This window comes from Sphaerodactylus townsendi, unplaced genomic scaffold, assembly GCF_021028975.2.
Source record: "Sphaerodactylus townsendi isolate TG3544 unplaced genomic scaffold, MPM_Stown_v2.3 scaffold_19, whole genome shotgun sequence".
In the NCBI taxonomy this organism is placed as follows: domain Eukaryota; kingdom Metazoa; phylum Chordata; class Lepidosauria; order Squamata; family Sphaerodactylidae; genus Sphaerodactylus; species Sphaerodactylus townsendi.
The window spans coordinates 372,569-393,733 of record NW_025950352.1 but is presented as its reverse complement, the minus strand read 5'-3'; the positions used below and the strand labels follow the sequence as shown (position 1 = coordinate 393,733).

Below are 21,165 nucleotides of genomic sequence, written 5' to 3'. Positions count from 1 at the left end.
TGCTTGACCCTTTCGCTTGACCGGGGGCCAGAGAACCACTGGTTTTTGCCAGGGGCTGAAGCATATGTTCTGTGCTAGATCTGTTGTTCGTTTGGTTTTGTTAATTGACTGAATGGAAGGTTTAACTAATTATGACGTACATTGTTTTTAAAGTTATAAACTACTTGGAAAACAGATGGTCTAAAAAGCAAACGGCACACTTAGCAAATCTAGGAGTGCCGCAGCGAAGGAGGGCAGCCTGAGCCGGCCTCGACGTCTGCACAGTTCATTCTGAATTGAATCCAAGGCTGCCAGCCTGCAGGTGGGAACTTGGGAGTTCTCCCAGGTTGCAAGAAATCTTCCCTTTCCAGAGATCAGTTCCCCAGGGAGGGCGAGCTCTGTGGCCGGCCCCAGGTGGACTGGCCTCCCTGTTGAGTCCCACTCTCTTCAGGCGCTGCCCCCAGATCTCCAGGGGTTTCTCCTGCAACTCTAACCTAGACCCAGAGAGAGGACTTAAAAATCCGCCCAATCAGGCCGTCAACGGATGGGAGGCACCTTTGCAAACTTGGGTGGGCTCAGCAGCTGGCAGAAAAACTTTAAATGACAACAAACGAAGGAGAGGGGGCGAAAGAAAGCAGGGAAGATTTATAATTCTGTGATATTGTGAAAATACCTGACAAGATCTTAGAAGCCATTTTGGATGGTCTCAGCAGCTGTGGTTGTCTGGGGGATCCCACATGGCTGCCGTGATTTCACTGAAGTCCTGGAAGTGAGCTGGGAAGAAGTAGACAGACAGGAAAGGCAAGGAGGCAGAGGGGGTGAGGGGAGGGAAGGGAAGGGAGGAAGGAAGGAAGGCGCACACCTCAGTGGGGTTGAAGGCCATCTTGGAGTCCACCCTCTAAAGCTGCTGCCATTTGGGGTCTGCAACCTGCAGCTCTCCAGATGTTCATGGACTACAAATCCCATCAGCTCCTGCCAGCATGGCCAACTGGTCATGCTTGCAGGGGCTGATGGGAATTGTAGTCCATGAACATCTGGAGAGCCGCAGGTTGCAGACCCCTGACTGATCTCTGTAGCTTGGAGATCAGTTGTGATTCTTGGAGCTCTCCAGGCCTCACCTGGAGGCTGGCAACTCTGCATGCCCATCCAGGCCCACATCTGCTACAACAAAACTGTCAGTCTTCAAAGTGCCCCCAGAGGCTGCTGTGGACGGATGCAGCTGCACCTCTGGGGTGGGCGCAGGAGGTCTCTTGGCTACCTCTGAAGCTGGTCCTTCTCTCTCAGTCAGATCCACCTCTCAGGGTTGTTGTGAAGCTAACAGGGCAGAGGGGAGAGCCGTGAGCATGGCTGCCCAGTTAATTGAGCCCAGTTTCAAAGCAGGAAAGGAGTGTTGTGGTGTGTGTGTGGGGGGGAAATCTCAACTGGGGAGGGAACAGAAAGCACACTTGTTGCATTTGTGTGGGGGGGTGGGTTGAGAGTTTGCAGATGTGTCTGTGCACAATGGTGGGCCCCAAAGGCCATGCCCCAGGCTCCACCCCACCCACCCCCCGGGCTGCCAGTCTTCCAAAGTTGCTGGGAGATCTCTTGGAATTTGAACTGATCTCCAGATGACAGAGATCATTTGCCATGGAGAAAACTGATCCTTTGGATTCTAACAGCTGAGATCCCTTTCCAGGTCCGACCTCTTGACCTCCAGGAATGTTCAAGCCCAGAGTTGGCAACCCTGCTTGAAGGTTTCCCCCTCTCTTTTGCATTGGATCATCTGGTGCTTTTTCCGGAGACCGTTTGCAGGAGCCCGTCTGCCTGCGCGTCTTTGCCCAGGGGCCGCCGCTTGCCTCACTCTGGGGCGGGCTGAGGCCTCGGCCCTCCTGCCACGGGCCCAGCTGTGGTTCTCCTGAGGCAGAAGGCATGCCCCCCCCCCAAAGCACAGCTTGCGAACAGGGGAGCTAGAGGGGCTGGCTCCTCCTCCTCCTCTCATCTGGAGCACAGCGTTGGTTGTGCTTCTTGGCACCAGGAGCCTGGCACGAGGGCCCCCCAGTCCCACTGGACTGGCCCGGAGGTCAAGGGCTGCCCTGCTAGCCCAGGTGGAGGTGCCCACTGGGCTGGCCTGGGTCACTGGCCAGCAGCGTCTCTGGCGTTGGGGGCTGGGAGGGTGCCCCCCTCCAAGGCGTTCTGGTGGGAAAGTTGTCGGCAGAGGCCGGCTCCCCCTCCTTCCCGCTCCCAGGATGGTTGTCGGCCCTGTGGTGTTTCCCCAGTAACGGCAATTGTGTCGTAGCGAGCAAAGAGTTAATGTGTGCAGGCTTATTGTATTAGCCTGAGTGCGCTGAGGGGGTCAGCGGGGCAGAGGGGGGCAGGGGGGAGGGTCTTTGCTGCAGGCGGGCGGGCGGGCGAGGGGGCACAGCCTGTCTCGTCTCCCCCCAGGGCAGCCTGTCGCTGGGCCCCGGGATCTGCGGAGCTCCCGTAGAACCAGCCCCGAGGAAGGCCCGGGAGGGCTGCAATGGGGGGCCCCCGCAATGCCACCGCTCCCCCCCCCACTCCATCCTCTTGGACTGACACTCCTGGCACGCACTGGCAAGCCCCAGGCCCCGAAGAGGACTGCTGAGCCCCTCCCGGGCACTGGCCACCGATGCCCCCTTCGCAGCCAGCCGGCGGACAGGACTGTGGAGCCCGCCCAGCACTCTGGGTGAAGCGCAGCACCTTCCTCCTGGCCCAAGCGGAGCTGCCGCCCGACCGGCCCCCCCGGCCCACAGCAGAGGCCAGCTGCTGACAGGAGAGCAGGCCACGGCAGAGCTGACCACGGGGAGGGAGGGGGCCCTGCGCCTGCCAGCCTCCCCCTCTGCACACACGGAGGAGCGTCCCTGCTGCTGCGCCCTGAAGGTAAGGGGCAGCCCTCGCCTCCGCTGCCTGCACCCACTGGACCACGCCAGGGCAGCCACGGCTCCGAGGAGATCCAAGCAGAGCCCAGGAGCCCCACGACGGCAGCAGGCGGACTGGCCCACTGCTCCTGGCTGCGTGGCTTCGCTCTCCAGCATCTACACGCCAGCAGGGTGGGGTGGGGGCCGTGGCAGGGCCGGGGGGAGGCTTAGGACTCTTGTGGACGGGGGGAGGGGGGGCTCTGGCTCCAGCGGGCTGTCTGAGGCCAGGGAGGGCGGCTGAGCGGCCTCCTCCTCCTCCTCCTCCTCCTCGGACAGACAGATGGCTCCCCTTTCTGGTCTGGGGCTTTCTCAGGAGTTAATCTGATGGCACAATGCGAGGGCCGGACGGCCGTTGGGAGCAGCTGTCTGTCTGTCTGTCTGTCTGTCCGTCTGGTGATTTGTGGCCCGGGATGCCTGGGAGGGAGCTGGGGCAGCCCTCTGGGCAGGCACTCCACTAGAGCTTGCCCCGACTCCTGCCTTGCCGGGAGGTCAGCGGTTCTGGTCCCACCTCCTCAGCCCAGCCTGGACCGTCTCCGGCAGCCAGGAGGGCAGCGGGTCCTGGCGGCTCATTTCTCCCGGGGCTGCAAAGGTCGACTTGCCTCTTTGCAAATATCTAATTGCAGACACTGCTCGAGGGTGCCGTCTTGCAGCAACGGGAGAAACACGTGTTTGCAGTGAAAATGCCCCTGCTTGCTGGGGGAGGGTCTGCTTGTTTGGCAAGCTCTGGGCTGTTGCCAAGTGCAGCCATGTCCACCGCCCCACACTGCAGGGGGCCGTGTCACTCTGGGTGCTGGCCTGGGGCTCTGCACCCCCCCAGGACTGAGGGCTTTCACTTTCTGTGGGTGGCCGTGGGCTCCCCTCTGTGGGGGTGGGTAATGGGGCCGCTGCTCGTCTGTTTCAGCCCGGGATCCTCTGAGCCCAGCCCGACGCTTCTGGGCCGCTGGCCATGGGCAACTCGGGGGGCAGGCCCAGCTGCCTGGGGGTCAAGAACCAGAAACCAGAGGACTTCCTGAAGGATTCGTACCTGAAGGACCTGGGCCTGGACTCTGGGCCCCCCCGCGGGAGGAGGAACAACGTGGAAGGGGGCTATGCAGGGCCCCCGGAAAAAGCCCCCCTCAGCCCAGTGGTGATCGAGAACGGCTGGCCCCTTGCCCAGCAGAGCAGCCCCCTCCCCAAGCAGGACAACCGGGACGTCAAGGTGCAGAACAGGAGCCTGAGTTGCAACCCGCTGAAGGCCCAGCTCGAGGCTGCCTGGAGCCCCCCTGGGGGCCTTCTCCAGAGGAGGGGGGCGGGGGCCAGCTGGGCCTGGAAGCCCCTCGAGGTGACGGAGGTGACGGAAGTGACGGAGACCGTTGTGACGGAGATTGTGGAGGTGACCGAATACCCCGGTGGGGACAAGAGCCAAGAGCCGGTGGTCACCAGGACGGTGAAGGTGCTGACGGAGGTGGCGGGAGCCCTGCCAGAGGTTAATAAGGGGCGACTCTGCAGCAGGGCCGTGGAGGGTCCAGGCCGGGGCCGGCTCTGCTCAGGTGCCTCGAGTGTCAGGCCAGCCCCAAGGGCCTCCTGCCCACAAAAGGTTGGCTCCCGCCACCAAGGCCTGCTCTGGCCCAGGACAGTCCACGCCGCTGCCCCCCCCCCCCCCCCGGCCATAGCTCTTCCTTTCCGGACTCGTCCCACTGTCCTCAGGTGCTACAAGGCCAGGGCAGTCCAAGAGGGAAGCCAGAGGGCGGGAGACTTGGGCACCGTGGCCGCCGTGGCTGGGGGGTGGCTTTCCTCTCGCTTCCCACTGGAGGGCACTGCAGGCTGAGGCAGCCCCGGGCAGATGCGTGCGGGGGGGGGGGGGGGCAAAGTGGCTGCCCTGCGCCTGTTTTTCTCTCACCGCTGCCAAATACCTGGAGCCACAAGGCAGAGGGAGGGGAGGGGAGGGGCTGCCCCTTAATGAGGGGGGCAGAAGGAGCAATGCCCAGCCAGGAGCAATGCTGGGAAGCAACCAGAAATCCTCTGGAGTGGGTGCCTGGAGCAGAGCCGAGGGTCGGGGTGCCAGCCTCCAGGGGGGGCCTGGAGATCCTAAGGAATCCCAGCTGAGCGCCAGGTGACCAAAGAGATCAGTTCCGTTGAAGAGAACGGCTGCTATAGAGGGACGGCATCGCCCCCTGCCGAGCCCCCTTCCCTCTCCAACCCCCCCCCCCACTGTCCCCAGGGCTCCAGCCTCCAGAGCTCCAGGGGTCTCCCAACTGAGAACTGATAGCCCCAGCGGGAGGAGAGTTTGGGGCTGGGCCTGGAATCACCAGCACACGGCCCCTTTGGGGAGGGGGCTGCTTCCTGACCCGTGGCTGGGGCACCTCCTCTTTTGGGCGCTGTGTGGTTTCCGGGCTGTCTGGCCGTGTTCTAGCAGCATTCTCTCCTGACGTTTCGCCTGCGTCTGTGGCTGAATGCATCTTCAGAGGATCTGATGTTGGGAAAGCAAGTGGACTATATATACCTGTTGTAGTGTCCAAGGTGGGTGAAGAAACATTGTCTGTGAGTAACAAAGAAGGCAGCCAGGTGAATAGGTGAGGGCATCTGAACAGAAGTATGAGTAACCATGAAGTCTATAGCATGGGAGCAACAGTGGAGATTCCGGCCGTAAAAGCCTTCGACAACCCGCCTCCTCTTCCTCCCCGCAGGCCTTCCTGGGAGAGCAGAGGAGCCCCGAGCAGGCCCAGGAGACCCTGGGGAAGCTGCTCAGTTGGGTGAGGGACATGGAGGATGTGGTGGCCGGCCAGAAGGGCCCTTCTTCGGAAGCGAAGGTGGTGAAGGCCCAGCTGCAGGAGCAGAAGGTGAGCCCAGCCCCTCCAGGAGACCTCGGCAGCTTAGCTGGCTGTTGGCCTCAGAGGTCCGATCGGGGAGAGGCCGTGGCTCGGCGCTGGAGCCTCTGCTTGGCGTGCAGGAGCCCCGGTTCAATCCCCAGCAGCGTCTCCAAATGAAAGGAGCGGGAGGCAGGTGAGGGGGAGGGTCCTTCTGGGCCTGATACCCTAGAGAGCCGCCCCAGGCCGAGCAGACGGTGCTGGCCTCCACGGCGGGTCGCCCCCCCCCCCCGCAACTGGAGAGAAGACAGGCAGGGCAAGGCAAGACAGCCCGCTTGCCCGGGGGGCGGGGGGGGGGGCTTTTCCCAGCGCTGCGTGAGAACAGACAAGGTCACCGAAATGACAATCAGAGAGTTAAAATGTTGGAATAAGATTTTAATAAGTAGGTGAAAAATCCATAGTCAGCCATGAAATGAAACCGTCAGAGAGTGCATCCACCTGGTCTTTGGGCTCGGCTCAGCCCAGTCTTAGGTGATGGTGGCAGCGCTTGGGACTTGGGAGGGGGCCAAGGGGGGTCCTGGCCAGAACGCCCCACCTTCACCTGTCGTCACTCTGCCCTCCCGCAGCTCTTCAAGCGACTCCTGGAAGAGCGCCGAGCCCATGTGGAGCAGCTGCTGCAGGCCGGGCAGGCGCCCCTCGAGTCCGCCGGCAGGACTGATGGCCACGAACGGAGCGGGGGCCTCACCAACCTCCAGGAGAAGTGGGCTGCCTTAATGAGGGGGGCAGAAGCCAGGTGAGCCCTGGGGAGCTGAGAGGGAAAGGGCTCGGGCTCTTGGGCTCAGGCGTGTGCAGGTTTCCCATCCTTCCCAGCCACCGCTTCAGAAATCCACTCAAGGTGGCTGAGATCCAAATGAAACCATCAGCTTAAAAATACCCATAAAAGAGCACCACGATAGTGTAAAACAAACAGCAGCAGCAGCAGCACCAAGCTCCTTGCAAGGTGGGCCCTTCGGACAAGGCCGCGTGGCAGCCCTTAACCCAGTGTGGAGCCGGGGCTTCCTCTGGAGCTGGTAGGGATCTGGCTGCCACCGTCTGAAGAGCCTTCCAAGGCAGCCCCACGCAGAGGGCCCGGCAGTAGTCTGGCCTGGGTGTGATCAGAGGCTCAGTTGCCAGGGCCAGATCTTGCTTCTCAAGGAAAAGATGCAGCTGGGGGACCAGCCAAAGCTGCACTGCGCAACCTCTGCTCTGCCAGCGCTCAAAGCCAGCTGGCAACATTAGTCCTTTTGCTCTCATTTGAAAGATGATGATGATGATGGAGGAGGAGGAGGATTCAGGGAGAGGATTCCCTTGCCCAAAACTACCCCACAAATTGCTGGCCAGAGTCAGCCTTCGATCGACGGCGGGGTGGGGGGGTGGGGGGGCCTTCCTTTGCTGCCGTGGAGGCCTCTGAAATCCTCACCACTATCTCTAAGAGTGCAATGTCAACGTTAGCCCAAATAAACTCAAAAATACACACGTTGCACTCTGGCTGTGTCCAATCTTATATATTGATCTTACATATAATTAAACAACTTAACACTTCTATTTGTATTTACATTTCCTTATTTCTCTGACAAAGTTCTTAAAGATACAGCATAAGTCTTCCAACTCTTATAACTAAACATAAATAATCACTTAGTCCATTCGATTCTTTGTTCAGAAACAAAGCTTCAGTTCCATATAGTCCATTTAGGCCTCTGAAATCCTTTCATGGGAGTCATTCATGCAACAACCAGCTCTGCTCCGCTTAGCTCAGCTTTAGCCCCCGCCTCGCGCTCCCCTGTGCCTCTGAAAAGAAAAGGGCCCTTCCCGTGCCAGACAGTTTTGCAAGAGCTTCGCAGGTGACCAGGCCTTTCTTCCGGCCCCTGGGCAGATTGCCACCCCAGCCCCCTGCCATGGCTGCTGGTGCCAGAGGTGGGGTAGGTGGATGGTGGCACACAGCTGGGGTCCTGGGCTTGTCGTTAGCCTCCAAAGTCCAGCCAAGCAGGGAGGGGAGAGACTGCAGGGGTGAGGGGGTGGCTGGAGCTTTGGAGCTCTGTGGGCAGAGCCAGCCTGTGGGTTCACAGCGGTGGACTCTAATCTGGAGAACTGGGTTTGATTGCCCACTCCTCTCAGAGGAACTGGATTTGTTTCCCCACTCCTCCACATGAAGCCTGCTGGGTGACCTTGGGCAAGTCACAGTTCTCTTGGAACTCTCTCAGCCCCACCTGCCTCACAAGGTGTCTGTGGTGGGAAGGGAAGGTGCTTGTCAGCCACTCTGAGATTCCTTAAAAGCAGAGAAAAGTGGAGCATAAAAACCAACTCTTCTTTTTCTTCATCAAGGGCAGAGCAAAGAACCTTAACACCCTCCCCCCTCCCGAGCACAAGAATGGAGCCTTTTTTGCCGGTTTCCATGAAGGGTTAAGCGGCCGTCTCCATTTTGCCACCAGCCTTTTTATACCTGGGCTCCATCTGCTAAAGCCTCTTGGGGAGAGCCCCCGCCACTGAAATGGGGGCAACTGTGAATTATGATTTTGGAATGATGACATATGGATGGATATCCTTTATGCATTATGAATTATAAAATTTGGATTTATGTATGAAATATGAAGACATATGAAATGAAATGAAATAAGACGACAAACTGAAATAATAGTAAAGAATATTTTATTTCACATCAGCTAGAGTGCAACGGTTTGTTGTCTTGTTTGAGGCAACTTTGGTTTTGCCATAAAATTCACAGCTGACTTTTGGAGACCGGCTGGCGGGGATTTCAGGGCAAGAGACGGTGGGAGCTGGTTTGCAGTTGCATGCCTGCCTCTGCGTCACACCCCTGGTGCTCCCTGGCGGACTCCCATCCAGATCCTTGCCAGGGCGGGGGCTGAACCGGAGTGTGGCTGGCCCAAAGTCACCCAGCAAGTTCCCATGATGCGAGTGGGGATTTCTGACATGTCAACCACCACCCCACATGCCACGCCGGCTCCCCAGCGACTGAAATTCACATACTGGATGGTTCTAAATGCTTCCAACTTCAAGAATTAAGTCCCCATCTCTAAATGTTCATCTGTATTTTTAAAAATGTGTGTATAAAATGTGCATTCCTCCTTTCTGCCCTCACAAGTGCCACAAAAGTGGCTAACAAATTAAACCATACACAACTAGATTACATTTTAAAGCCATAAAATCACCCCTAAAAACCACTGAAATAATTAAGTCAGAGCTAAACCAGATATCAACAATTAAAAACCTTGCGGAGGGGCACGGGCAGGGCTGGGGGTTTAGAGGACGGCCTGTTGTCTCCTGTCGCTTTGGTCCTTCCTCCACTTGTGGTACACACATACAGTGGTGGGATTCAGCAGGTTTGGTGCTTGTCTATAACCAGCTGTTAAATTATTTGAATCTCACCACCAGAACCGGTTGTTAAATTATTTGAATCCCACCACTGCATACATATATATGCAGTGCACACTTTTTATTTTCTCACTGACCTTCTCATGTTCTGTGAGGTGACTCCGATCTCTGTGACCCTCAGCTCCTCCTCAGTCCACGCGTATCAACAGTGGCACAAGTAACAGAGCTTAGTCCACACGTGGGTGCAGAGTCTGAGCTGCTCCACTGAGTGGCCAGGGGCAGAGCGGTCCGGGGCTCCAGGCCTCAGGCAGAACGGATGTGCCCTCATCATTGGTTTGAGGGTGGCAGCGAGTCCCAGAGAGAGAGCGGGGGTGGGGGTGGGGTTGGGGCAGAGACAGAGGGTGGATTTGGGAGTCGTGGGCCCTGAGCTGTTGGTCAGCGTCCCTCGCCTCCCCTCAGGTCTCCCCACCGCCCACCCCCACCCCCACCCCCACACTGCTGTTTTGTGTATTCTGTGGCTTCCGGGTCTGCAAAGGAGGCTGTTTGCATCTGGTGATGGTGATTCCAGGGGGTGATCGGGTTCACCTATTGCAGTAAAAGAGCACGGCCGCCCGGGCCCCCTCTGTCGCTCAGGAGGCTGAGGGGCTCCCCTGCAGGGTGGGCGTGTGCGCGCGGGTGTTGGAGGGGTTCTTGGCAGAAACGTCTTCCTGGGTCTGCTGCTGAGCTGTGACTCTCCCTGGGGTGGGGGTGGGAGTCAGCCCACCCCCTCGCCCCCTCGCCTCCTTCCTGCTCTCCTTCCTTCCAGGCACAGCTGCTTGGAGCAGATCCTTCCTGCTGCTCAGACGTTCCAGCAGTCCGCGGACGCCTTCCAGGACTGGCTGAGCACCACTGAGCGCCAGCTGGCCCAGCTGTGGCACGCCAACGGGAGCCTCGTCCAGGTGCAAGACTCATGCCAGCAGATCCAGGTAAGAGCCGAGGATCTCCCGGGGCCCGCAGGAGGGGCTGGGGAGGAGTTCCTGGTGGCACAACTCAGCACCAAGGAATAGAGGTTGGCACGCAGGCAGTGAAGCGGGCCAGTGAGGAGGAGCAAGGCAGCGGGGAGCTGAGCCGGCAGGCCTGGCCAAGCAGGAGGGAAACGGGCTCTCTCGGGCTCACCTCTGGTCCATGCCGCTCCCTATGAAGAAGTCTTGAGGGGGGGAGGTCTACCTTGAGCAGAGAGGCTGCATTTGACCAGGGGAGTTCTCCTAGCCCTGGTTGTATCTGCCTCCCCCAGGATCTGAGCAAGGACATTCAAACCAAGCCGGAAGAACTGGAAGGGGTCCTCGGGCACGGGCAGCAGCTGCTGGGGATGGTCTCAGGCAAGTGCCAAGGGCAGAAGCAGCTGGGGGCATTGAGGGGCCCCCTCCCCAGCCCTGGAGCGACGGGAGCTTTGGGGGGGTGTTTCTCTCCAGTGATGACAGTGAAGATGGCCCCCTGCGCCCTCCCGGCCCTGCAGCGGAGGGGTTCTCTCCAAAGGCAGGTGGGCCTTGGGGGGGCCGCCGGGTGTTTGCTGGCTGCCTCCCGCCCTCTGCCTGCCTGCTGGTCTGCTGGTCCCTCCCGTGCATCTTCATCTTTCCCTTTGGCCACAGAGCTCAGGGCCACATTGCAGCGTCTGCTTTCTTCCATTTCATCTTAACAACACCCCTGGGAGGTAGAGAGAGAACGGTCGATTCCCCACTGAGGATTAGATGCGTGCTCGTCATGCCAAATATCCAGGTTTCCTGCAAAAAACCCCACTTCACACGTTTTCATCCCTCTTCTGGTGCCCCCCCCCCCGCCCGCCCAGCATGTGTTATTTTAGAACCTGCATGGAAGTAGACCTTTTAAAAAAACATGTGGCCAATCTAAAGTGGTGAGGAAGGGGGTGGTGGTAAATCCAGATGCGTTTTTCCCGCCGCTGGAAGTGACGTGGAGCCTCCCATCCAATGAGAATGCAGTGGGCTGTGCGCAATGCGCACGCAGCCTTTTTTTAATTTTGCGGACCAGAGATCCATGAGGATACAAAGCAACATGGGGGCGGTTTTGACTGATTGACTCAGTAGAAGGCAGTACAAAGCAGCGCTACACGTCGTATCCACGTGGATCCGACTACATGGAGGTGCGCAGAAACAGGGCTTTGCTTTAATCACCCGTTTCTTCGTCTCCGCGTAGAGTCGTTCTGTGCATGCTCGTGGATCCGCAAGGTTAAAAATAAAAAGAACAATTCCCGCCCCAACACAACGCAGCAGCCAATCAGGAAAGCCCCTAAGCGGATCGCACGTCCGATCCGCCAACAGTGGGGAGTCCTGTGTTGCTGCTGCATTGCTGGGAACAAGGATCGTTTGGGGGCCATGAGCTGCGGTGGGGACCATCAAACCGTGATCGAAAGGTGCTGAATCTTTCAAAACCTGGATCATCTAGATTCATTTTTTCAGTGGGGAATTGACCAATGACTCGGCTGAGGGATGGGTGTGCTTCAGGTGGGGTGGGGGGTGGGGGGTTGCACCCAGCCCTTTGGGGGTTGTGTGATGGGACAAGTGGCAGCTGTGGGCGGGGTCTGCTTAGATCTCTTCCAGGCTGAGGTTGACCAGACTGACCAGTCTCTCGTAGCCAGGGGCATTCAGGGCCCCTTAGACCACCCTCCTGTTCTACATGGGTTTCCCCAGTGGGTCAAGCAGAAGAGTGTGTGTTTGTGTGTGTGTGAGAGGGGGGGGGGAGAGAGAGAGAGAATGTCTGGAGCCCCTCCTCTACCATGCTGTCGTCCTGCTCCAAATTGGACACAGTAAACATTCCTTCAAAAACTGCCCCTCCTTGTCCAGCGTTCTAACCACTGCACTGCCCAGCCCACTCTCTGCAGGTGAGGCAAGGGGGCCACTGCTGCCGAAGCACAGCAGGGAGAGAGAGACCTGCCCTGGTGCCTTCCCCGGGGGCGGGTGGGCAGGGGTGGGGAGGCTGCTGCTGATTCTGGGGGTGCCGTTGGCCTGGCAGGTGAGGAGGCCCAGCTTGCCCAAGAGAAGATGGACTCCCTGCGAATGCGGTTCCTGATCACCCGACAGAGCAGCTCTGACATCTTGCGCCGGCTGGAGCAGACCTTGGAGGCCTCTTCGCGGCTGGGGCCCACCCAGGAGGACCTGGCCCTGTGGCTGAGTCGCATGGAACGGGAGCTGCCCCCCCAGGGCCCCGTCTCTGCTGCAGACACAGAGAAGGTGAGGGCAGGCGGGGGCTCCCTGGCCTCCCCCACTTCTGTCTGCTGCCAAAGGCTCCCGAGGACCATTCCAGCTGGGCATGAAGGCCACGGCTGGGGAGGCCTTCTTTCTCTTCCTGGGGTTGCTGGGCCTTAACTCATTGGGTTTCACGCCAGCATTCTTGACCAAGGCAGCACTCCAGTCCCTCGCCCCGCCCCCCAAGCTCCCGACCTTCCCACTGGGGCCAAGACGGAGGAAGTGGTGGGCTCCCAGGAGACCTCCTCTGGGGGAAGGGCCCTGCCCCGGGCGGCTGCCCTGCCCCTTCCCCGGGAGGGCTGACGTGGTTGGTGCTTCTGCCTCAGTTCGAGCAGGCCCTGGGATCCGCACTGGCCCACGTGGCCCACCTCGGCAAGCGTTTGGAAGAGCTGAGCCACGTCCACCTCGATGCTCCTGTCCTCCAGTCGCAGATCGCCGATCAGAAGGTTGGTCATCGGGCTCCAGTGACCCTGAGAGGGAGGGGGCTGGGGAGACAGGACCAGGCAGCCCCCCTCCCCCCCTGCCTGGCACTGTGCCTGGGTGCACATGGGTCTCTAGCAGGGTGCTTGGGGGCTCAAGGCCTCAGGGTCCCTTGCAGGAGGGCACGCAGTGGGTGGGCAGCCTCTGTCCCTCCACCTGGAATCCGTGGGTGCCTCCAGAGTCAGGAAGTGGCCGTGGCTCAGGGTGGACCCTCTGCTGTGGGTGCAGAAGGCCCGGGGTTTGGTTCCAGGCGTCACTCAGTAGAAGGTTCGGGTAGGAGGAAGGTCTGGTCCTGAGACCGCAGAGAGGAGGCGGTCTGAGCCGGCCGGAGGCAACTTCTCCTCCTCGTGTTCCCAGCACGGTGAGGACCCAGGCAGACGACGCCCGTGGCTCTTGCAGGCCGGCAGAATCCTTCTGGGAAGCTGGAGGGAGGAGTTCCTCTCTGATCACCAAGCACCCGCGTGGAGTGGGGCCCTGTCTCACTTGTCCTGGGAATAACCGTGTTCCTCTTCCCACCCAGCTCCTGTCAGCAGAAATCCTGCACCACCGTGGCCTGGTGGAACGGCTCGTGGCTCTCTCTGACCTCCTGCTCAGTTTCTGCTCTCCAGCTGTGCAGCAGCGGCTCCAGGTGAGACAGGAATGCCAAGGAAGGGGAGGGCCGGCCGGCGGGGGGTCTGCTCACTTCACTGTAGAGCACAGCTTACTGGGAGGCAAGGAAAACCCACATGCAGTGCCCCATCTGGCCACTGGATGGCACCCCAAAGCAAGGCAGGGAGGAACCCTTCTCATTTTCTGACCCACCCCTGGATCCGGCCCCTCTTTGCCAGCCAGGTAATGGTGAGAAAATTCTGGCTGGCTTCCCTGATAATATTCAAAATGTGGCAGCTGGCCAGAAATAGCCGGTGGGGACCCCCTTCCCATGCTGCCCACGGTCCAGTACCTACCCTGGCTGCCAGTCCCATTCCGAGCTCCATTCAGGGTGCTGGGTGCGACCTTGAGAGACTTCTTGGCAGGGGCGCTCCACCCTCCTTTGTACCTGGCTTCAGGCTGCCACCATCTGGGGGTCTGCCTGGCATCCACTGGTGCCCGTGTGCCTCCCTGCAGAGCAGGCTTGCTAAGGAGATGGGGGGGGGTGTCTCTGGATGTTTTCAGGAGGCCCTTCGGGACCCCTTGGTTCACTGGGCCTTTCTTGGAGGTTGAGGCATCTTCTGGGGAACGGGGGGGGGGGGGGCTATCTGGGGTTTTGTTTTTTGTTTGTGGAATTGTAAGCCAACTTAAATCTTGAAGGCAAGGAATTCATAGACATATGTGTTACATAAATATAAATGCAGAAATGTGTCCAGGAGAAATGAGCCTCCTCCTCCTCCTCCTCCTCCTCTTCTTCCTCTTCTTCCTCTTCTTCTTCCTCTTCTTCTTCTTCTTCTTCTTCCTCTTCTTCTTCCTCTTCTTCTTCCTCTTCTTCTTCTTCTTCTTCTTCTTTGCCAGCAACTGAAGAGGACAAGGAGAGGGTAGCTGAGAGAGCAAAAGCTCTGCTCATTGGTTTGATAGTTTTGTCACCCTTGCAAATGTTCCAGGCACTTCGCACGCACTCACCGTCCGTTACGGTCGAAGTGAGGTGGGTTCCTTGGAGGGCGCCCCTCGCCCACCGCTGGTCTGGCCCGCTCTCCTCTGATGGGGAATGGCCGAGGCCCTGATCCCACTCCATATTATTTCTTGTGTGTCCCCCAGCCATTGGTGCAGCCTCTGCAAGAACAGGCAGAGCATCTCTTGCGTCAGAGCTCAGCATGCACCATGCGGCTGGAGCATGCCCAGTTGCTGCTGGCCCAGTATACAGAGACCCAGGAGGAGCTCTTCCCGTGGCTGGAGGAGATGCAGCGCGCACTGGGGGGCTTCTCTCTGGATCCCATCAGCTGCGACACCCTCAAGGACCAGCAGGAGCTGCTGCAGGTGAGGGCGGGGGTGGCAGAGGCCCGCCGGCGGGACCCTTGTCGTGCAGGTGCCCCTCAGCTGCAGCCCTGCTCTCTGGCCTGTGCAGAGTCTTCGGGAAGCCGTTGCTGAGCACAAGCCCCTGATGACCAAGCTGCAGCGGGTGCTGGGGCAGCTGGCTGGGCTCTGCCCGCAAGAGACCGTCCCCTTCCAGCAGGACTGGCAGACGGCAGAGGAGCGGTACGGGGGCATCCGAGAGCGTGTCCTTCAGGCCGCGGCCGTTTTGGAAGATGTCCTCCCCCGCTACAGCCAGGTAAGCAGTCAGCAGGGCATCGGGGCCTCCTGAGCTGGACGAGGGGGAACTAGAGCCGCCAGCCCCAGACGGAACCTGGACCATCTGCTCCTGCCTTCTCCACGGGCTCCGGCAGACCCCCCTGCTTCTTCCCTGCCCCCCCTTCCGTTGCCCAGGGTGGCTTCCTTCTCTGCATTTTGCTGCCAAACAACCACTAAAACCCAGAGATCTGAGGAGCCAAGACCTGCTTGCTTTCTTGTTCTACAAAAACTGGGTAAATCACTCATGAAAGTAGTTTCCAAGGGTAGCCGTGTGGGTCTGTAGTAGAACAATTAGGTGTGAATCCAGTAGCTCCGTAGAGACCCAAACAGTTTTTGGGCTATAAGGTTTTGAGAGTCATTAGATACTCTGAGAAAGGAAGCTTTGACTACTAAAAATGTCATAGAAAGCTTTTTGACTTCTAAGGTGCCTCTACATTCGAATCCAACTAAGGTGATTTCCTCACCCAAAATATCCAGGTTCCCTCGAGATCTCCTCACAGCCGAACTGCAGAACACAGATCAGTCCCGTTTCTGGCGTTCCCCCCCTCCCCCTTTATCATGGGATTTTCCTGGACCTGCTTGTATATGCACCTTTTTGAAAAAAACACTCCAATGGGAGCTAATAGGAGATGGGGGCTACACATTTGACGGTCCATAACTTTGGCCCAGGCTTCACCAAACCTGGGTGGTATCATCAACAGAGTCTCCTACTGATACCACCCAGGTTTGGTGAAGTTTGGTCCAGGGGTCCAAAGCTATGGACTCCCAAAAGGGGTGCCCCATTCCCCATTGTTTCCAATGGGATCTAATAGGAAATGGGGACTACACATTTTAGGGTCCATAACTTTGACCCCCATGAGCCAAACTTCACCAAACTAGGGTGGTACCATCAGGAGGGTCTCCTAAAGATACTCTAAACTTTGGTACTGCTAGCTTAACAATTGCCCCCCAGACAGCAGGCATCCCCCAAGGGGCAGGCCTAGACGTCTTCACTAGAAACATGCTGCAGTGAGGATGTTGGAACCTGGATGAAAAGGTGCCGATTCTCTTGGTTGTATCTAGATTACATTTTCAGTGGGGACTGGGCCTAAGTCACACATGTTCTGAAACCAAATCCTCCATACTGGATTCAGGAAATTAGAAGTACTCTCTGCCCAGTGTGAATGGAAGAATGAATAATTTGTAGTAGACAGTAAATGGATTGGGACTTGGTTTCGGAACAGGGAGACCCTGGTTCAGGTGACAACACAAAAGGGCCCGAGGAAAATTGTGCCTCTCATTCCATCCATCATCGTGTGGGGAGAAGAAGGAGAAGTCTTCAAAACCCCATTTGGTTTTGCTGCTCAGAACTGCCTTCCACGCTCTGCTTCTAGCAATTTAGGGGAGAGAAAAGGGGTTTTTGTCCGCTTTAAAATGCTAACCACCAAGCAAGGAACTTGGCTTTAAATAACTGAACCAGGTGCAGCTGAAGGGGGAACCTTTTGCCAGGTGGCTCCAATGGAGGTTTGCATTTCCTGCCTAGCCAGGGGCATGGCAGTTGGCGCCCTGAGCAGCCGAGCTCTGGCTTTCTGTGCAGGGGATCTTGGGCCGTCCGGATCTTACGGAGCCCAGCCAGGATCCCCGGAGGACAGCCACCTTGGGCGAGGCGGACCCCCTGCCCTGTAGCTCCCTGGAGACTGCAGAGAGCCGCAGAAAGCACTTCATGCCCGCTAGTGTCAGCTCCCAGGTCTTGTGCTGGCACCAGAGCCCAGAATTTCCGATCCCCTCCCGCTGTCCTTGCTGCCCCCCCTCCCCACACAGCATGCCAGCTGCCCCACAGCGCTCCCAGGAGGCCTGGACGCCTGCTGGAACATGGCTGGAGCAAGCCCAGAGCTCCCTCCCTCCCTCTCTCCCATGCCTGCCTTGCAGCTGTCGGAGCGCCTGGAGCTGATCGCAGAGAGCCTGGAGGAGCTGCGTGGCCACCTGCAGAACCCGCCTGCCGGGCCGGGGGACTCCGCTTGGCTGCGGGAGCAAGTGAGGGAGAACGGCCTCCGGATGGCTGAACTGGAGAAGCTCGGCGTGGCTCTGGAGACCCTCCGCGGGCAGGGGGCCCAGCTGCTGGTCACTCTGCAGGCTGGTGCAAACGAAGGTATTTGAGCCCCCCCCCCCCCGAAAGCACCCAGTGGAGTGCCAGTATGTGTGTGTGTGTGTGTGTGTGTGTGTGAGTGAATGAGACCAACTAATCATTAAGATGGTGATGTTGCTTAAGGTGCCCTGGAGATGGCCTGTTGCTGCCTACCGCTCCATCCTCTGCTGTTTCGCGAGCGGACAGGGCCACGCCTCCCTCCGTGGGCCACCGGGGGGGCAGAGGGCGGGACTTGTGGCACCCTTTGTGATCCCCTCTCCTGCCCACAGGGATCCAGGCCCGCTTGGGGCAGCTGCGGGGCCAGTGGGAAGGGCTGTGGCAGCAGGCAGAGGAGCGAGAGAGCCGGCTGCAGGGTCTGCTGGCGCTGGCCGACCGCTTCTGGCACTGGCTGGCTGACCTCAGGGCCACTCTCGGGGACACCCGGCAGGCGGTGCTGGATCTGGCCAAAGTCTCCTCGGACCCCAAGGCCATTCAGGCCGGGCTCGGGACCTTGCAGGTGGGTCGCTTGTGGCAAGGGGACGAGGTGCGGGCAGGACGTGGAGGGGAGCAGCCCGTGGGCACAAAGCCGGGGAGCTGCCTCTGCTGGGCTCTGGCTCAGGCTGGGACCTCCCCTTTCCCCGTCAACACGCGCAGAAGGCAGCGGCGGCCCTCGAGCAGCACGTTAAGCGGGTCTGGTGAAGTGCCCGGGAGGGAGGGAGCGTGGCTCAGCAGTAGGGCATCTGCTGGGCATGCAGAAGGTGCCAGGTTCAATCCCCAGGGTCTCCAAAGGACCACTGGGTGGGTGATTTGGAAGACTGTCACCGCAGACCCTGCAGAGCTGCCTCCGCCCCCAGAGTGGACAGAACTGACCTTGATGGGCCGGCTGCTGGGAGCCCAGCTGGAGCTGAAGGACAGATGCTGCAAGAGGGATCCAGCCAGGTCCCCACTGGCTCAACTTTGCCCTTCCTGGGCGGCCAGGATCCGTTTCCTCACCGGCTCCCCCCCCCCCCCCCCCCCCCCCCCCCCCCCCCCCCGGGGGCCCGCCCCCCCCCCCCCCCCCCCCCCCCCCCCCCCCCCCCCCGGCAGTGCTGCCCTGAAACGCTGGCCTCATCCTCTCCGCCTCCCCCCCGCCAGGTGCTGCGAGAAGAGATTGACGCCCTCCAGGCTGACCTGGACTCCTTGGGGGCCTTGGGCGTGGAGCTCATGTCCTCGTGCGGAGACCTGGACAAGCCGGACGTCACCAAGAGCCTGGACGATGTGAGTTGGGGGTCGGAGGCCGAGGCCAGGGCACTCCCAGGGCCCTCCCCCAGCCCCCCGGGGGCCACGTGAGAGGGGGACACAGTGCAGTGCATTTGCTGAGGGTGATGCCTCCGTTGTGGAGTGTGCCACGATGTGTGCCCCCCCCCCCCCCCGTGGCAACCAGCTGGATCCTTGAAAGCAGGCCTAGTAGGAAGGGGGAGCTGAAGTAGCTCCACAGGGACGCAGGTTGGAGTTGGACAGGTCATTCTCTGTCAGCCTGACCGTCCTCACGGGACTGTTGTGAGGACAAAATTACAGCAGGGGGCCAAATGAACTCCTGACGGGCACCTCACGGGCCCTTGCCAGGATGGCCCAGGCAGGCGGCACCAGCTCACCTAATGGGCGGGCCGGCAGGAGGCCTCTTCTTGTCAGAGCTCAGCACCTGTTGCCCTCCCCTCTGCTCCCGCCAGCTCTACGCCTCGTGGAACAGCCTCAGCAGGACGTGGGCAGAGCAGCAGAGTCACCTGGAGGAGCACCTGCGGGCCTCCCTCCTCGCCCAGGAGACACTGGAGGTGAGACGGCCCTCCAGGAACCCACGGGGCCAGCATTAACACGGGGGGCTCCTGCCCTGCCGTTCTGCCTGGAGACCGGGGGGGAGGGGGGCAGCAGACGCGCCATTGTGGGTGGGGTAGATCCAGCAGCCCCCACAATGACCCTGCAGCTCCCCAGCCCCACAAATCGTGGGCCGCTCCTAGCCACAGTACCTGGCAGAGAGGGCGAGCAGCCAACTGCGGAGGGCTGGGAGGGGCCGAGGGGTGAAGCCCAGCTGGGCCCCGGAGTCCCCCCCGCCTCTCCAAGTGCTCTCCCGCCCCACCTCACACCTCCACTCACCTGCTGCATCGACCCCAACCCAATCTAGAGAATTTTGAGCTGGATGGAGACAGCTGAGCTGCTTGGATGTGAAGAGGAGTTCCTGAGCCGAGGAGAGCCGGGTGTGTAAGCAACAGCTCCCTAGGGTGATGAAAGGTATTGGGGGGTTTCTGGGTTTGGGGAGCACTCCGCCGTGAGTGGGGACTGGGGGGGTCCCTGGCTCCCTACACTCCCCTCGCCCTGCAGGGGCACAAGAGGGGCCCCAGAAGCAGACGGAGGGTGTGTGTGTGGGGGGGGGTTGCTGGTATTGACGGTGTGAAGGGCGTGTCTTGTGGGTCCAGGTGTGGTAGGAAACTAGCAGCTAAGCATGGCAGGGCCTCATCCGGTGGCTCCTCTCTCTGACCCCCAGTCCCGTTTTGGTAGGACTTCAAGCGAGAGCTGTACCAGTGCCGGGTGGACATAGAGAGCCTGCGGCACTGGGGGCGGCCTGGGGGGGCTGCCAGTAGGCCCCCCCCAGATGCCCTCGGTGGCTTGGAGGAGCGCTGGAACTGCCTGGAGGAGGAGATAGTGAGTCGGCAGGTAAGGCCTCCGCCGCGGGCGTGAGTGACACCTGTGCCATTGGGAGGGTGAGGGAGGGGAGCGCCCTTGTGGGCTGGGAGAGGGCAAGGTGCCTCCTCTGCTGGTCCGTCTCCCCTTTGACAGCAGGGTCCGTGGGGCAGAGGTCTGGTGGCAGCAACGGGTGTTGTGGGGCTGCCAGAGGTTGTGTGTGTGTGGGGGGGACACTTCTGCCTTGCTGACTGACACTTTGGCCTCCCCACCCCCCCGCCAAGCTGGAGAAATGGGGCCAGTTGGGGGGGGGGGGCTGGTCGGTGCTCTGTGCTCGAGGCCTGACCAGGGGGCCGGTGGGTGGGGTTCCCTCTGTTGCAGCATCAGCTGGAAGACGCCCTCCTGGGCCTGGGCCACTTCCAGAGCCAGCTGGAGGAGCTGCTGCTGTGGCTGCTGCATACCACGGAGCAGCTGAGGGGCCAGCCCCCCTGCTGCTTGGACCTGCAGGGCTGTGAGATCGAGCTGGCCAAGCACAAGGCAAGGAGCCAGTCCTAAGAGGTGTTGGGGGGGGCGGGTAGGGAGGGAGGGCCGGCCCCCGGAAGACCACGCTCACTTGTCGCTCCTCCGCAGGTGCTGCAGAACGACGTCCTGTCGCGCACTCGCACGGTGCAGTCCGTGACGGAGGCTGGCGAAGACTTGCTGGCCTCCAGCGGAGGGAGCGCCAGGGATGGTTTGCAGGGCAGCCTGCAGCAGATCCACCAGCGCTGGGACTTCATCCTGGCTGAGATGGCCAGTCGCCAACTGGAGCTGGAGAACAACCTGAGCCAGGTAAGCCTGAGAGCTGGCGGCCAGCAGGGTACCGTCTGTGCCCTCCGGGCATCGCTGCACCCGCCTCTGGAGCCCCAACTGCCACAAAGAGCTGGTTGGCCTCTCCCCTGCACAGCCTGTCTGTGGGGCGGACACAACTCAGGGCTGGAATGGCCCCCTTGTCTCCCGTGGGGCTGGGCAGGAGCGGCACTGTGCAGCAGCCACACACATGCACCCCCCGACAAGAATCATGCCCCTGGTCCTGTTGCCACGTGCAGGTGCAGGACGTCACCCTGGAGATCACTGAGCTGCTCCAGTGGCTGGACCACGTGGAAGTGCGGCTCTTCTCCACCAAGCCAACCTGGGACCGCCCTGAGACGGCCAAGGACCAGCTGGTAGCGCACCTGGTGAGCTCCCTCACCTGCCCGGGCGAGCAGGGCCACATCCCCGAGGGAGGGGCTCAGGGCTGGGCTCCCCAGGGGACAAAGGGCAGCCCCCTCCCCCGGCTCCAGGAGAGACCGGCAGAGGTTCCAGTCCGCAGAGCAGCCGTCTGGTGCCCAGGGAAGCAGAGC

At 60.2% G+C, this 21,165-nt stretch overlaps 2 protein-coding genes across 5 annotated transcripts in view; both read left to right on the top strand.

Annotated features, from left to right (window-relative positions):
• Positions 1 to 2,342: 2,342 nt before the first annotated feature.
• LOC125425115 (microtubule-actin cross-linking factor 1, isoforms 1/2/3/5-like) lies at positions 2,343 to 19,780 on the top strand. Of its 4 annotated transcripts, none has more exons than XM_048482639.1 (17): positions 2,343 to 2,856; positions 3,796 to 4,266; positions 5,561 to 5,713; positions 6,307 to 6,473; positions 9,855 to 10,014; positions 10,323 to 10,407; positions 12,056 to 12,273; positions 12,615 to 12,734; positions 13,289 to 13,396; positions 14,497 to 14,715; positions 14,804 to 15,007; positions 16,936 to 17,155; positions 17,422 to 17,648; positions 18,266 to 18,388; positions 18,841 to 18,942; positions 19,290 to 19,396; positions 19,664 to 19,780. In XM_048482639.1, the coding sequence occupies exons 2-16, from the start codon at positions 3,841 to 3,843 to the stop codon at positions 19,368 to 19,370; spliced, it is 2,613 nt and encodes an 870-aa protein (XP_048338596.1). In that variant the 5' UTR covers positions 2,343 to 2,856; positions 3,796 to 3,840; the 3' UTR covers positions 19,371 to 19,396; positions 19,664 to 19,780. The 4 variants fall into 4 exon arrangements, with proteins under 4 accessions (XP_048338596.1, XP_048338595.1, XP_048338593.1 ...); XM_048482638.1 differs by having other exon boundaries at positions 3,796 to 4,326; XM_048482636.1 differs by having other exon boundaries at positions 3,796 to 4,359.
• LOC125425131 (microtubule-actin cross-linking factor 1-like) overlaps positions 19,390 to 21,165 on the top strand; it is a 17,549-nt gene continuing 15,773 nt past the window's right edge. Inside the window, exons 1-6 of the mRNA XM_048482674.1 lie at positions 19,390 to 19,396; positions 19,487 to 19,521; positions 19,664 to 19,819; positions 20,168 to 20,323; positions 20,417 to 20,614; positions 20,872 to 21,000. Of these exons, the coding sequence (XP_048338631.1) occupies positions 19,390 to 19,396; positions 19,487 to 19,521; positions 19,664 to 19,819; positions 20,168 to 20,323; positions 20,417 to 20,614; positions 20,872 to 21,000 (681 nt within the window). The remainder of the gene's footprint in view (positions 19,397 to 19,486; positions 19,522 to 19,663; positions 19,820 to 20,167; positions 20,324 to 20,416; positions 20,615 to 20,871; positions 21,001 to 21,165) is intronic.

Excerpts from the sequence above, each read along its gene's own strand:
- LOC125425115 (XM_048482636.1), top strand. The coding sequence starts at position 3,841 with ATGGGCAACTCGGGGGGCAGGCCCAGCTGCCTGGGGGTCAAGAACCAG. Across the intron at positions 14,716-14,803 it reads ACCAGCAGGAGCTGCTGCAG|AGTCTTCGGGAAGCCGTTGC; the intron begins GTGAGGGCGGGG and ends TGGCCTGTGCAG. Across the intron at positions 17,649-18,265 it reads CCGGGCTCGGGACCTTGCAG|GTGCTGCGAGAAGAGATTGA; the intron begins GTGGGTCGCTTG and ends CCCCCCCGCCAG.